At 33.7% G+C, this 16,029-nt stretch overlaps 1 protein-coding gene across 1 annotated transcript in view; it reads right to left on the reverse strand.

Annotated features, from left to right (window-relative positions):
- Positions 1–430: 430 nt before the first annotated feature.
- Positions 431–16,029, reverse strand: part of LOC306893691 (butyrophilin subfamily 1 member A1-like) — a 31,298-nt gene continuing 15,699 nt past the window's right edge. The window contains exon 9 of the mRNA XM_079455642.1: positions 431–1,860. Within this exon, the coding sequence (XP_079311768.1) occupies positions 1,319–1,860 (542 nt within the window). The 3' untranslated portion in view covers positions 431–1,318. The remainder of the gene's footprint in view (positions 1,861–16,029) is intronic.

The following is a 16,029-nucleotide window of genomic DNA, read 5'->3' on the forward strand; positions in this document are numbered from 1 at the left end:
TTTGGTTAAAGATGTCGTTTATATAGGGAACGGATGTCACCCTGTGTAATTTTGTGAAAAAAAGGGTCAAAACATGCCTCATGCAACAAAAGACAAAAGTAAAACACTGCCCACCTCTGTATCAGTTCTTTGTGCAGACTGTTCTGTGAGCCTTTCTGTAGACCTTTCTCTAGGTGTGGACTCCTGCAACTCATGTTGCAGACAGAAAGAGTAGGTACACAATTATATACAAATTATAGTTAAGTTATTTATGCACTTACAGGTTCTTCCTCCAAAGGACAGTCATCTGAGAGGATTTCTTCACAGGACGTGCAATGGAAATAAATGGGTATTACAATGTGTTGCACTCTTGGGGGGGGGAAATAATGTCATTACAATTAACTACACTGTAAAAAAATAATGTGATCAATTACTCATGGCAACATATTTTATATGAAGAAAGTTTATTAGTTTTCACTTTCACAAACATTTGAAATGACTGTACCAAATTCATTTAATGCAGCAACAAACCATTTTACAGTATACTAAGAGAAATAAAAGCTCATTTAGCCTAACAGTAATGTAGGTGTTGCTGCTACTGGTCCCTGGCTTTGGGTATAAGGAAGAGCTGCCCCCAGGGATAAGGAAGAGCTACCTCCACAACGGGTCGGTTTGAATTCAACCCAAGGGCCAGCTCTTCTGCTGGGGTATATTGTGGGGGTGCACCACCACCTGTAATCTTTCAGCCTTTTTCTTTGTGGCTGTCATAAATAGACACATAATTTAACAGTGGCTTTTTACATAAGGACTGTATAAGAAGTAAAGGCTACCATTTTGTAGAATATTCTTGTACCTCACATTTACTTGTTCCCATGTTCTAGTGGGTCCCGTGGTGGCTTTGACATAAGTAAATATGAAATAAATAAAAAATGCAAAAATACATACTGTAGAAAGTGATAGAAACATCTGACATGGACACCATTTATGCATTTAATTTGTTTGAATTAAATGTTCAAATTGGGCATAACCTTCCATTAAAAGCTCTTGTTCTGCTTGAGAGGAAAACTGGGCGTTTTCTTTAGCCATGCTGAACAGCCAATCACAGCGTTGCTGATCATTGTTTCTACTATCGATACATATCCCCTTTTAAACCAACGCAAGAACGCGCAATGATCTCAGATAACTCAATCCAGCGATACTTATCATAAACAACAGGTGTGTTCGAAGAACTCAATTAGCCGGATCATGATTAGCACGATGATGTCATCTTGGATGTGTCTTTTGATCTCGGATGTAATAAGCGACGTACGAAGAACGGGCCCCAGATATTTATCAGATCTCATGAGCGATCACAGATGATGAGTGAACCAGAGCTGGTATATGATCCATAACCCAAAGAGAAAACAGGATATAGTTTCTCAGTGAAAGATTGATCAGTAAAAGAGTGAATATGACACATGGACTTCACATAATAAAATGAGACTCGACGCTTCTCATAATCCACAAACACACCGATCCTCTCAGGCTTCACACTCAGATAAAGAAAAGAAAGATTCTCACCAGCCCAATAATGCCCGTATCTCAAACACACAGTCCAGTATCCATTCTGAGGATTCAGAAAGAACCGGCCCTTCCTCTGAGCAGATTCTCTGGTCACACCCACACACCATCTATCTGCCCCCTTCACCTGCACCTCATAATAAAAACACCCTGAAGAGAATCCTTCATTTCCAACAACACAGAGACATTCATCAAACTTGTTTTGTCCTGTATCTTCATTCTTCTCTCTTTCATGTTGTTTGTCTTTACATCTCACTTGTTTCCCCTCATGAGACACAATGAGACGAGGATGAGCTGAATCAGCATCCAGAGTCACATTCACTGTTAAAATATGAAGAATTCTGTTTAACACATGAATGATGTCATAATGATGAGAATATTAGTCTGTTTAACACATGAATGATGTCATAATGATGAGAATATTAGTCTGTTTAACACGTGAATGATGTCATAATGATGAGAATATTAGTCTGTTTTACACGTGAATGATGTCATAATGATGAGAATATTAGTCTGTTTAACACATGAATGATGTCATAATGATTAGAATATTAGTCTGTTTAACACATGAATGATGTCATAATGATGAGAGAATATTAGTCTGTTTAACACATGAATGATGTCATAATGATGAGAATATTAGTCTGTTTAACACATGAATGATGTCATAATGATGAGAATATTAGTCTGTTACACATGAATGATGTCATAATGATGAGAATATTAGTCTGTTTAACACATGAATGATGTCATAATGATGAGAATATTAGTCTGTTTAACACATGAATGATGTCATAATGATGAGAATATTAGTCTGTTTAACACATGAATTATGTCATAATGATGAGAATATTAGTCTGTTTAACACGTGAATGATGTCATAATGATGAGAATAAGAATATTAGTCTGTTACACATGAATGATGTCATAATGATGAGAATATTAGTCTGTTTAACACATGAATGATGTCATAATGATGAGAATATTAGTCTGTTTAACACATGAATGATGTCATAATGATGAGAATATTAGTCTGTTACATATGAATGATGTCATGATGATAAGAATATTAGTCTGTTTAACACATGAGTGATGTCATAATGATGAGAATATTAGTCTGTTTAACACATGAGTGATGTCATAATGATGAGAATATTAGTCTGTTTAACACATGAATGATGTCATAATGATGAGAATATTAGTCTGTTTAACACATGAATGATGTCATAATGATGAGAATATTAGTCTGTTTAACACATGAATGATGTCATAATGATGAGAATATTAGTCTGTTTTACACATGAATGATGAGAATATTAGTCTGTTTAACACATGAATGATGTCATAATGATGAGAATATTAGTCTGTTTTACACATGAATGATGAGAATATTAGTCTGTTACACATGAATGATGTCATAATGATGAGAATATTAGTCTGTTTAACACATGAATGATGTCATAATGATGAGAATATTAGTCTGTTTAACACGTCAATTATGTCATAATGATGAGAATATTTGTCACGGTTGTGTGGACAGAACCCAAGCGAAGGCAGACGTGTTAAAGAAACAAAACTTTATTTAAACAAAAGATCCTCGATGGGAAAAACATGAACTAAAACAAGACAAAAATGTAAACTAAAACTTCCCACAAGGGGGACAAAACAAACAAAGTCCTTTGAATAATAAATAAACAAAATCCACAAATTTAGAACAGGAACAAACACGATAATCCATAGACAGGAATAATCCAACAAGGTGACGTGAGGAGGTACGATAATGACAAAATGACAATGAACCGACAAGGGACAGACGGAAACTGGGGCTAGATAAAGGGAAACACTAACAAGGACTGATGACACAGGGAGAGTGGCGGCAGGTGACATGGATGAAACACTAAGGGAAAGCTAGATCAGGGCTGGAGACAAGACTAACACTGACTGCTAACAGGGAAACAAGGGGGCGGGGCTAAAGGACGTGACACCGGAGAGAGAGCATGGCTTCTCAAACCAAAACAATGCTCTTTCTCCACACAAAACACATGGAACTGACATGACCACAAGACTCGAAAACCAAGACAATGAGAGGCAGGATCATGACAATATTAGCCTGTTTAACACATGAATGATGTCATAATGATGATAATATTAGTCTGTTTAACACATGAATGATGTCATAATGACGAGAATATTAGTCCGTTTAACACATGAATGATGTCATAATGATGATAATATTAGTCCGTTTAACACATGAATGATGTCATAATGATGAGAATATTAGTCTGTTACACATGAATGATGTCATAATGACGAGAATATTAGTCCGTTTAACACATGAATGATGTCATAATGATGAGAATATTAGTCTGTTTAACACATGAATGATGTCATAATGACGAGAATATTAGTCCGTTTAACACATGAATGATGTCATAATGATGATAATATTAGTCTGTTTAACACGTGAATGATGTCATAATGATGAGAATATTAGTCTGTTTAACACATGAATGATGTCATAATGATGAGAATATTAGTCTGTTTAACACATGAATGATGTCATAATGATGGGAGAATATTAGTCTGTTTAACACATGAATGATGTCATAATGATGAGAGAATATTAGTCTGTTTAACACGTGAATGATGTCATAATGATGAGAATATTAGTCTGTTTAACACGTGAATGATGTCATAATGATGAGAATATTAGTCTGTTTAACACGTGAATGATGTCATAATGATGAGAATATTAGTCTGTTTAACACATGAATGATGTCATAATGATGAGAATATTAGTCTGTTTTACACGTGAATGATGTCATAATGATGAGAATATTAGTAGGCTTGTTTGAGATGCGCCTTGCCTCGCCTGAAATGTGGGTGAGAGTAGGCGGCTGCAGTAAGGGGAGGAGTCAAAAAAGACCTTTGAAGTCGGACACTTCGTGAATCTCGCTGTTTTGTCGCTTGCAAACGTGAACAGTGGAGGAGATCGCGTTCGCGTTTTTTATCGCAGACGAAGTGGATGTAATCGAAATACCACTGTTTTTACATGAAGATGGTTACAATAATAATCACTGAATGTACTGTCAAATGATGTACAAATAAACAGCTTACAAATAAACAACACAATAACATGTAACACATTTTCAAGGATTGTATAAACAAATTGTAAATGAAGTAAATAGCAAGTTGCTTTTGAGAGACAGAGGTCATAACAAATGTTTATCATATTTAATAACACGCAGGTTTCTGCCACCATTTCACGTCCATAGTATTTTTCCATACCATGCAAGTCAAAACTGTATTGTAGCAAACATTCTTCAGAATTTCTTCCCTTGTTTTAAGACCCAGACACTTCTCAGATGAAACCACACAAAGATGAGCCATAATGACTAAACAGTCCATTTATATATGTATTAGATATGTATTAGATATGTATTGATTTATTAATTCACACAAACATACAATAGAATAAAGTGAAAATTAAAACAAGGAAGAATTCTAATGAAGAGAAATATAAAATAAACGCACGTCCCAATTCTTAACTTCACTAGGCGTGTTTTGTTTTTGTTTAGTTTGCATGTAAATATAAATTAACAGATGCGTAATCTAATTCTTAGAATAAAGAGAAAATGTGTCAGTTGACATTCTCAGCCAATGAGCATGAAGCTGTGTCGTCAGTCAGTCGTTTCCCATCATGCTTTTGAACAGCGCAGTCGGAGGAGAGCAACTGCGCTCGACTGCTCAATCCGACACAGCCGTCTCGCCGTCGCGAGAGTTTTTTGGCACACGTCAGCATGACATCATAGCGAGGCGGACGTAACTCGGACACTTTTCTAACCGGCATGCAGCTCGCGGTGATCACCGGTGATCGGTTCTGCGCAGATTTTGCTTATCTCAAACAAGCCTAGTATGTTTAACACGTGAATGATGTCATAGTGATGAGAATATTAGTCTGTTTAACACATGACTGATGTCATAATGATGAGAATATGAGTCTGTTTTACACGTGAATGATGTCATAATGATGAGAATATTAGTCTGTTTAACACGTGAATGATGTCATAATGATGAGAATATTAGTCCGTTTAACACATGAATGATGTCATAATGATGAGAGAATATTAGTCTGTTTAACACATGACTGATGTCATAATGATGAGAATATTAGTCTGTTTTACACGTGAATGATGTCATAATGATGAGAATATTAGTCTGTTTAACACGTGAATGATGTCATAATGATGAGAATATTAGTCCGTTTAACACGTGAATGATGTCATAATGATGAGAGAATATTAGTCTGTTTAACACATGAATGATGTCATAATGATGAGAGAATATTAGTCCGTTTAACACGTGAATGATGTCATAATGATGAGAATATTAGTCTGTTTAACACATGAATGATGTCATAATGATGAGAATATTAGTCTGTTACACATGAATGATGTCATAATGATGAGAATATTAGTCTGTTTAACACGTGAATGATGTCATAATGATGAGAATATTAGTCTGTTTAACACATGAATGATGTCATAATGATGAGAGAATATTAGTCTGTTTAACACGTGAATGATGTCATAATGATGAGAGAATATTAGTCTGTTTAACACATGAATGATGTCATAATGATGAGAATATGAGTCTGTTTAACACGTGAATGATGTCATAATGATGAGAATATTAGTCTGTTTAACACATGAATGATGTCATAATGATGAGAATATTAGTCTGTTGAACACATGAATGATGTCATAATGATGAGGATATTAGTCTGTTTAACACATGAATGATGTCATAATGATGAGAGAATATTAGTCTGTTTAACACGTGAATGATGTCATAATGATGAGAATATTAGTCTGTTTAACACGTGAATGATGTCATAATGATGAGAATATTAGTCTGTTTAACACATGAATGATGTCATAATGATGAGAATATTAGTCTGTTTAACACATGAATGATGTCATAATGATGAGAATATTAGTCTGTTTAACACATGAATGATGTCATAATGATGAGAGAATATTAATCTGTTTAACACATGAATGATGTCATAATGATGAGAATATTAGTCTGTTTAACACATGAATGATGTCATGATGATGAGAATATTAGTCTGTTTAACACGTGAATGATGTCATAATGATGAGAATATTAGTCTGTTTAACACATGAATGATGTCATAATGATGAGAATATTAGTCTGTTTAACACATGAATGATGTCGCAATGATGAGAATATTAGTCTGTTTAACACATGAATGATGTCATAATGATGAGAGAATATTAGTCTGTTTAACACGTGAATGATGTCATAATGATGAGAATATTAGTCTGTTTAACACATGAATGATGTCATAATGATGAGAATATTAGTCTGTTTAACACGTGAATGATGTCATAATGATGAGAATATTAGTCTGTTTAACACATGAATGATGTCATAATGATGAGAATATTAGTCTGTTTAACACGTGAATGATGTCATAATGATGAGAGAATATTAGTCTGTTACACATGAATGTTGTCATAATGATGAGAATATTAGTCTGTTTAACACGTGAATGATGTCATAATGATGAGAGAATATTAGTCTGTTACACATGAATGATGCCATAATGATGAGAATAAGAATATTAGTCTGTTTAACACATGAATGATGTCATAATGATGAGAATATTAGTCTGTTTTACACATGAATGATGTCATAATGATGAGAATATTAGTCTGTTTAACACGTGAATGATGTCATAATGATGAGAATATTAGTCTGTTTAACACATGAATGATGTCATAATGATGAGAATATTAGTCTGTTGAACACATGAATGATGTCATAATGATGAGGATATTAGTCTGTTTTACACGTGAATGATGTCATAATGATGAGAATATTAGTCTGTTTAACACATGAATGATGTCATAATGATGAGAATATTAGTCTGTTGAACACATGAATGATGTCATAATGATGAGGATATTAGTCTGTTTAACACATGAATGATGTCATAATGATGAGAGAATATTAGTCTGTTTAACACGTGAATGATGTCATAATGATGAGAATATTAGTCTGTTTTACACGTGAATGATGTCATAATGACGAGAATATTACTCTGTTTAACACGTGAATGATGTCATAATGATGAGAGAATATTAGTCTGTTTAACACGTGAATGATGTCATAATGATGAGAATATTAGTCTGTTTAACACATGAATGATGTCATAATGATGAGAATATTAGTCTGTTTAACACGTGAATGATGTCATAATGATGAGAATATTAGTCTGTTTAACACGTGAATGATGTCATAATGATGAGAATATTAGTCTGTTTAACACGTGAATGATGTCATAATGATGAGAATATTAGTCTGTTTTACACGTGAATGATGTCATAATGATGAGAATATTAGTCTGTTTAACACATGAATGATGTCATAATGATGAGAATATTAGTCTGTTGAACACATGAATGATGTCATAATGATGAGGATATTAGTCTGTTTAACACATGAATGATGTCATAATGATGAGAGAATATTAGTCTGTTTAACACGTGAATGATGTCATAATGATGAGAATATTAGTCTGTTTAACACGTGAATGATGTCATAATGATGAGAATATTAGTCTGTTTAACACATGAATGATGTCATAATGATGAGAATATTAGTCTGTTTAACACATGAATGATGTCATAATGATGAGAATATTAGTCTGTTTAACACATGAATGATGTCATAATGATGAGAGAATATTAATCTGTTTAACACATGAATGATGTCATAATGATGAGAATATTAGTCTGTTTAACACATGAATGATGTCATGATGATGAGAATATTAGTCTGTTTAACACGTGAATGATGTCATAATGATGAGAATATTAGTCTGTTTAACACATGAATGATGTCATAATGATGAGAATATTAGTCTGTTACACATGAATGATGTCATAATGATGAGAATATTAGTCTGTTTAACACATGAATGATGTCATAATGATGAGAGAATATTAGTCTGTTACACATGAATGATGTCATAATGATGAGAGAATATTAGTCTGTTTAACACATGAATGATGTCATAATGATGAGAATATTAGTCTGTTTAACACATGAATGATGTCATAATGATGAGAATATTAGTCTGTTTAACACATGAATGATGTCATAATGATGAGAATATTAGTCTGTTTTACACGTGAATGATGTCATAATGATGAGAATATTAGTCTGTTACACATGAATGATGTCATAATGATGAGAATATTAGTCTGTTTAACACATGAATGATGTCATAATGATGAGAATATTAGTCTGTTTAACACATGAATGATGTCATAATGATGAGAGAATATTAATCTGTTTAACACATGAATGATGTCATAATGATGAGAATATTAGTCTGTTTAACACATGAATGATGTCATAATGATGAGAATATTAGTCTGTTTAACACGTGAATGATGTCATAATGATGAGAGAATATTAGTCTGTTACACATGAATGTTGTCATAATGATGAGAATATTAGTCTGTTTAACACGTGAATGATGTCATAATGATGAGAGAATATTAGTCTGTTACACATGAATGATGCCATAATGATGAGAATAAGAATATTAGTCTGTTTAACACATGAATGATGTCATAATGATGAGAATATTAGTCTGTTTTACACATGAATGATGTCATAATGATGAGAATATTAGTCTGTTTAACACGTGAATGATGTCATAATGATGAGAATATTAGTCTGTTTAACACATGAATGATGTCATAATGATGAGAATATTAGTCTGTTGAACACATGAATGATGTCATAATGATGAGGATATTAGTCTGTTTAACACGTGAATGATGTCATAATGATGAGAATATTAGTCTGTTTAACACATGAATGATGTCATAATGATGAGAATATTAGTCTGTTGAACACATGAATGATGTCATAATGATGAGGATATTAGTCTGTTTTACACGTGAATGATGTCATAATGATGAGAATATTAGTCTGTTGAACACATGAATGATGTCATAATGATGAGGATATTAGTCTGTTTAACACATGAATGATGTCATAATGATGAGAGAATATTAGTCTGTTTAACACATGAATGATGTCATAATGATGAGAATATTAGTCTGTTTTACACGTGAATGATGTCATAATGATGAGAATATTAGTCTGTTTAACACGTGAATGATGTCATAATGATGAGAGAATATTAGTCTGTTTAACACGTGAATGATGTCATAATGATGAGAATATTAGTCTGTTTAACACATGAATGATGTCATAATGATGAGAATATTAGTCTGTTTAACACGTGAATGATGTCATAATGATGAGAATATTAGTCTGTTTAACACGTGAATGATGTCATAATGATGAGAATATTAGTCTGTTTAACACGTGAATGATGTCATAATGATGAGAATATTAGTCTGTTTTACACGTGAATGATGTCATAATGATGAGAATATTAGTCTGTTTAACACATGAATGATGTCATAATGATGAGAATATTAGTCTGTTGAACACATGAATGATGTCATAATGATGAGGATATTAGTCTGTTTAACACATGAATGATGTCATAATGATGAGAGAATATTAGTCTGTTTAACACGTGAATGATGTCATAATGATGAGAATATTAGTCTGTTTAACACGTGAATGATGTCATAATGATGAGAATATTAGTCTGTTTAACACATGAATGATGTCATAATGATGAGAATATTAGTCTGTTTAACACATGAATGATGTCATAATGATGAGAATATTAGTCTGTTTAACACATGAATGATGTCATAATGATGAGAGAATATTAATCTGTTTAACACATGAATGATGTCATAATGATGAGAATATTAGTCTGTTTAACACATGAATGATGTCATGATGATGAGAATATTAGTCTGTTTAACACGTGAATGATGTCATAATGATGAGAATATTAGTCTGTTTAACACATGAATGATGTCATAATGATGAGAATATTAGTCTGTTTAACACGTGAATGATGTCATAATGATGAGAATATTAGTCTGTTTAACACATGAATGATGTCATAATGATGAGAATATTAGTCTGTTTAACACGTGAATGATGTCATAATGATGAGAATATTAGTCTGTTTAACACATGAATGATGTCATAATGATGAGAATATTAGTCTGTTTAACACGTGAATGATGTCATAATGATGAGACAAAATTAGTCTGTTACACATGAATGTTGTCATAATGATGAGAATATTAGTCTGTTTAACACGTGAATGATGTCATAATGATGAGAGAATATTAGTCTGTTACACATGAATGATGTCATAATGATGAGAATATTAGTCTGTTTAACACGTGAATGATGTCATAATGATGAGAATATTAGTCTGTTTAACACATGAATGATGTCATAATGATGAGAATATTAGTCTGTTTTACACGTGAATGATGTCATAATGATGAGAATATTAGTCTGTTACACATGAATGATGTCATAATGATGAGAATATTAGTCTGTTTTACACGTGAATGATGTCATAATGATGAGAATATTAGTCTGTTTAACACATGAATGATGTCATAGTGATTAGAATATTAGTCTGTTTTACACATGAATGATGTCATAATGATGAGAATATTAGTCTGTTTTACACGTGAATGATGTCATAATGATGAGAATATTAGTCCGTTACACATGAATGATGTCATAATGATGAGAATATTAGTCTGTTTAACACATGAATGATGTCATAATGATGAGAATATTAGTCTGTTGAACACATGAATGATGTCATAATGATGAGGATATTAGTCTGTTTAACACATGAATGATGTCATAATGATGAGAATATTAGTCTGTTTAACACGTGAATGATGTCATAATGATGAGAATATTAGTCTGTTTAACACGTGAATGATGTCATAATGATGAGAGAATATTAGTCAGTTAAACACATGAATGATGTCATAATGATGAGAATATTAGTCTGTTTAACACGTGAATGATGTCATAATGATGAGAATATTAGTCTGTTTAACACGTGAATGATGTCATAATGATGAGAATATTAGTCTGTTTAACACGTGAATGATGTCATAATGATGAGAGAATATTAGTCAGTTAAACACATGAATGATGTCATAATGATGAGAATATTAGTCTGTTGAACACATGAATGATGTCATAATGATGAGGATATTAGTCTGTTTAACACATGAATGATGTCATAATGATGAGAATATTAGTCTGTTTAACACGTGAATGATGTCATAATGATGAGAATATTAGTCTGTTTAACACGTGAATGATGTCATAATGATGAGAGAATATTAGTCAGTTAAACACATGAATGATGTCATAATGATGAGAATATTAGTCTGTTTAACACGTGAATGATGTCATAATGATGAGAATATTAGTCTGTTTTACACGTGAATGATGTCATAATGATGAGAATATTAGTCTGTTTAACACGTGAATGATGTCATAATGATGAGAGAATATTAGTCAGTTAAACACATGAATGATGTCATAATGATGAGAATATTAGTCTGTTTAACACGTGAATGATGTCATAATGATGAGAATATTAGTCCGTTACACATGAATGATGTCATAATGATGAGAATATTAGTCTGTTTAACACATGAATGATGTCATAATGATGAGAATATTAGTCAGTTTAACACATGAATGATGTCATAATGATGAGAATATTAGTCTGTTTAACACATGAATGATGTCATAATGATGAGAATATTAGTCTGATTAACACATGAATGATGTCATAATGATGAGAATATTAGTCTGTTTAACACATGAATGATGTCATAATGATGAGAGAATATTAGTCTGTTTAACACATGAATGATGTCATAATGATGAGAATATTAGTCAGTTTAACACATGAATGATGTCATAATGATGAGAATATTAGTCTGTTTAACACGTGAATGATGTCATAATGATGAGAATATTAGTCCGTTACACATGAATGATGTCATAATGATTAGAATATTAGTCTGTTTAACACATGAATGATGTCATAATGATGAGAGAATATTAGTCAGTTTAACACATGAATGATGTCATAATGATGAGAATATTAGTCTGTTTAACACATGAATGATGTCATAATGATGAGAATATTAGTCTGTTTAACACGTGAATGATGTCATAATGATGAGAATATTAGTCTGTTTAACACATGAATGATGTCATAATGATGAGAATATTAGTCTGTTTAACACGTGAATGATGTCATAATGATGAGAATATTAGTCCGTTACACATGAATGATGTCATAATGATTAGAATATTAGTCTGTTTAACACATGAATGATGTCATAATGATGAGAATATTAGTCTGTTTAACACATGAATGATGTCATAATGATGAGAATATTAGTCTGTTACACATGAATGATGTCATAATGATGAGAGAATATTAGTCTGTTTAACACATGAATGATGTCATAATGATGAGAATATTAGTCTGTTACACATGAATGATGTCATAATGATGAGAATATTAGTCTGTTTAACACGTGAATGATGTCATAATGATGAGAATATTAGTCTGTTACACATGAATGATGTCAATAATGATGATAATAAGAATATTAGTTTGTGCTTTTCTAGAAACAAAACATAATCACAGTACATGAACTGATATATAATAAAAGATCAAACTAACAGAGATGATAAACAAACTCAACATGACAAGAACAACAAGAGAAACACATTTAAGTCGACATGTTCATGTTATATTTCTGTCTCATATAAAGTGTATTTCATCATTAAGTTCTCAGATTGTGAATGATTGTTTGTGTTCTCATCATACAGTATCAGTCATGTGAGACAGATGATCAATACTGAGTGTGATTGTGGATCATAAAACAACAAACACACAATCCTGACAGATATGAGACACTATTCAGTGTCAATACAACTCTAGAAAGAGTCACAGATTGAGATTATTATGAGTCCAGTTGTGTTCAGAAGAAGAAAAGAAGAAGACCTGTACATCTAAGATGACATCAGGATGAGTAAATGATGAGTTTCATTTCATTTCTGGGCGAAATATTCCTTTAAGACTTTAAGAGTAAATCTACAGTGTTGTTCTGGTGTGTTTTATAGAGCGTCTACATTTACATTAATTCATTTGGCAAACGCTTTTATCCAAAGCGACTTACAAGTAGTTTTTTTACAGTGGCACATTACTGCAGAGCAATAAGGGGTAAGATGTCTTGCTCAAGGGCCCTTCAGTCATGACCTGCTGGCACTGAGATTAGAACCGGAAACCTACTGGTCACCAGCCCAACGCTCTAACCATTAGGCCACAGCTACCAGAACTTCACACATTATTGTCTTATGTGTATTGTGTTGTCTTTCATGTATAAGTTCCTGTGAACCTTTAATTTGAAGTGCCTCTTAAAGTTTCTGTGAGATTCTAGAATCTTGGTCATTGATGGTTCACATGAATCCCATGGTCCCCATGCATGTTCTTGTTACAAGTAACCTAGGAGGTATATATATGTTTCCTTAGATGATATATGCTTCCTTAAAAGGATATATCTCATGGTGTGTTATAAGTGGCACCGACGTATAACCAAGCACTAATAAATTGTCCTAGACAGGAATAACTAACAATGTGTGATATATGTGCTGTGCACCAATGTGAAGGATTTGAGCCCAAATCTCACTTCCTCTTTTGCATATATATAAACTGAACCCATTTGGAATAAACTTTGACTTTGAGTGAACTGTACTTCGGTGTCTGTTTCATTCTTGGTCCCCGGGCTCGGTTCTTCTGATTGTTCCATCGACTAGACTCATCAACTCGTAAAAGCTATTATCTAGACAAAGTAATAATCTTACAGTTTCCTAGTTCACGGTTTTGTTTTGGTCCGTAGTTTGAGAAGGCTAGCGGGATTATTTCTGTGTTCATCAGCATGTATTTTACACTGTAAACGCCACAGAGGCAACGTCGTAAATTAATAATTTCATAACTACATTCATAAATTAGCGATAAAAATATTATTTATATGAAGAAGGCAATTGTTTTTCTTGCATTTAAAAACAGGAATGCGTAATACCACTTGTGTTACTACGCGCCTTTGCGTACTTTACCGATATTCTAACCTTACACATGACATGTTGGTTGTCAACTACTGTCAGATATGTCCAGAAAGCAACAGACATTAAGCAGCTTCTTTGGCGTTTCGCCACCAACAAAGAAAAGCCAACTGGAGCCAGAGCCGAAGAAAAGACTTTTTTCGGAAAAATGGCTCCAAGATGTGCAGTGGCTTGAAGCTAACGATGAGCGCACTGAAATGTGGATTTGCCGCTCAAATCCACATCTAGCAGACAAAACAGGTGCGTTTTATAAAGGCTCAAAGAATTTCAACCATCCTTTATTTGACAAACATGAAAAGAGCAAGGAGCACACGAATGTGGCGCAAGCCATTGCTAATAAACAAGCTAGCCGAGAAGAAATGTCCAGTCGCCCACTTGCCAGATGGCGAGACAAGCTGAATGAAGAACAGCGGCAAGCTCTGTTTAATATTTTTCTCCTCGCCTTCCATAAAGCTAAACACGCACGTCCCATGTCTTCCTATTCTGAGGATGTTCCTTTACTGAAGCGGCTAGGAGTAAATGTCGGAGGTGCATATCATTCACGTGAAGGGGGCACACGGATCATGCAGAGCATCGCTCACACCATCAGCGGGGAGTTACGAGCCAAGTTGCAGACTGCTGAATTTTGGGGGCTGCTTTTTGATGGATCCGAGGACATCACAAAAACTGAGCAGGAAATCGTTTACATTGTGTCTGTGTCCAGCAACGGAGAGTTTACTTCGGACTTTATTGGACTGATTGAATTGGGTGCTGAGCGAACCGCGCAGGCCATAACAGACGGACTTGTGAAACTTTTCCAGGACACAGGCTTGGATGACTGGACAACAAAGTTGGTCGCTGTGTGCACAGACGGGGCTGCTGTCAACGTCGGTATATACAACGGCGTTGTGCCAAAGCTCCGGCAACTTGCTGCGGTTGGAGACTCCCTTGTACACATTCTGTGCACCGCACACACACTGGAGAATTGCGCAAAATCAGCTGATCGCAATGTTCCCTACTGTGAGACATTTAATCGCTCTGTGGTCAAGCTGCTGCAGTTTTATTTACAAAAAGGTGGAGCAAAAAAAACTGCTGCACTGAAGAAGCTATGTGAAGAAAATGGGATCTCCTTTGTGAAACTGGGTAAGTTTCATAATATCAGATGGTCTGCATGGAGGCATGAAACACTGTTAAAAATATCAAGACTATTGCCAGCCATTAAAATGCAACTGGCTACGAGTGATAACAGTGACTTGCAGCATATCTGCACAGAGCGTTTTCGGTGCTTTCTGTCAGACATGCTTGACATTGGAAACATTTTGAAGACCACATCCATTAGGT

Source organism: Barbatula barbatula (assembly GCF_947034865.1).
Source record: "Barbatula barbatula genome assembly, chromosome: 5".
Taxonomy (NCBI): Eukaryota; Metazoa; Chordata; class Actinopteri; order Cypriniformes; family Nemacheilidae; genus Barbatula; species Barbatula barbatula.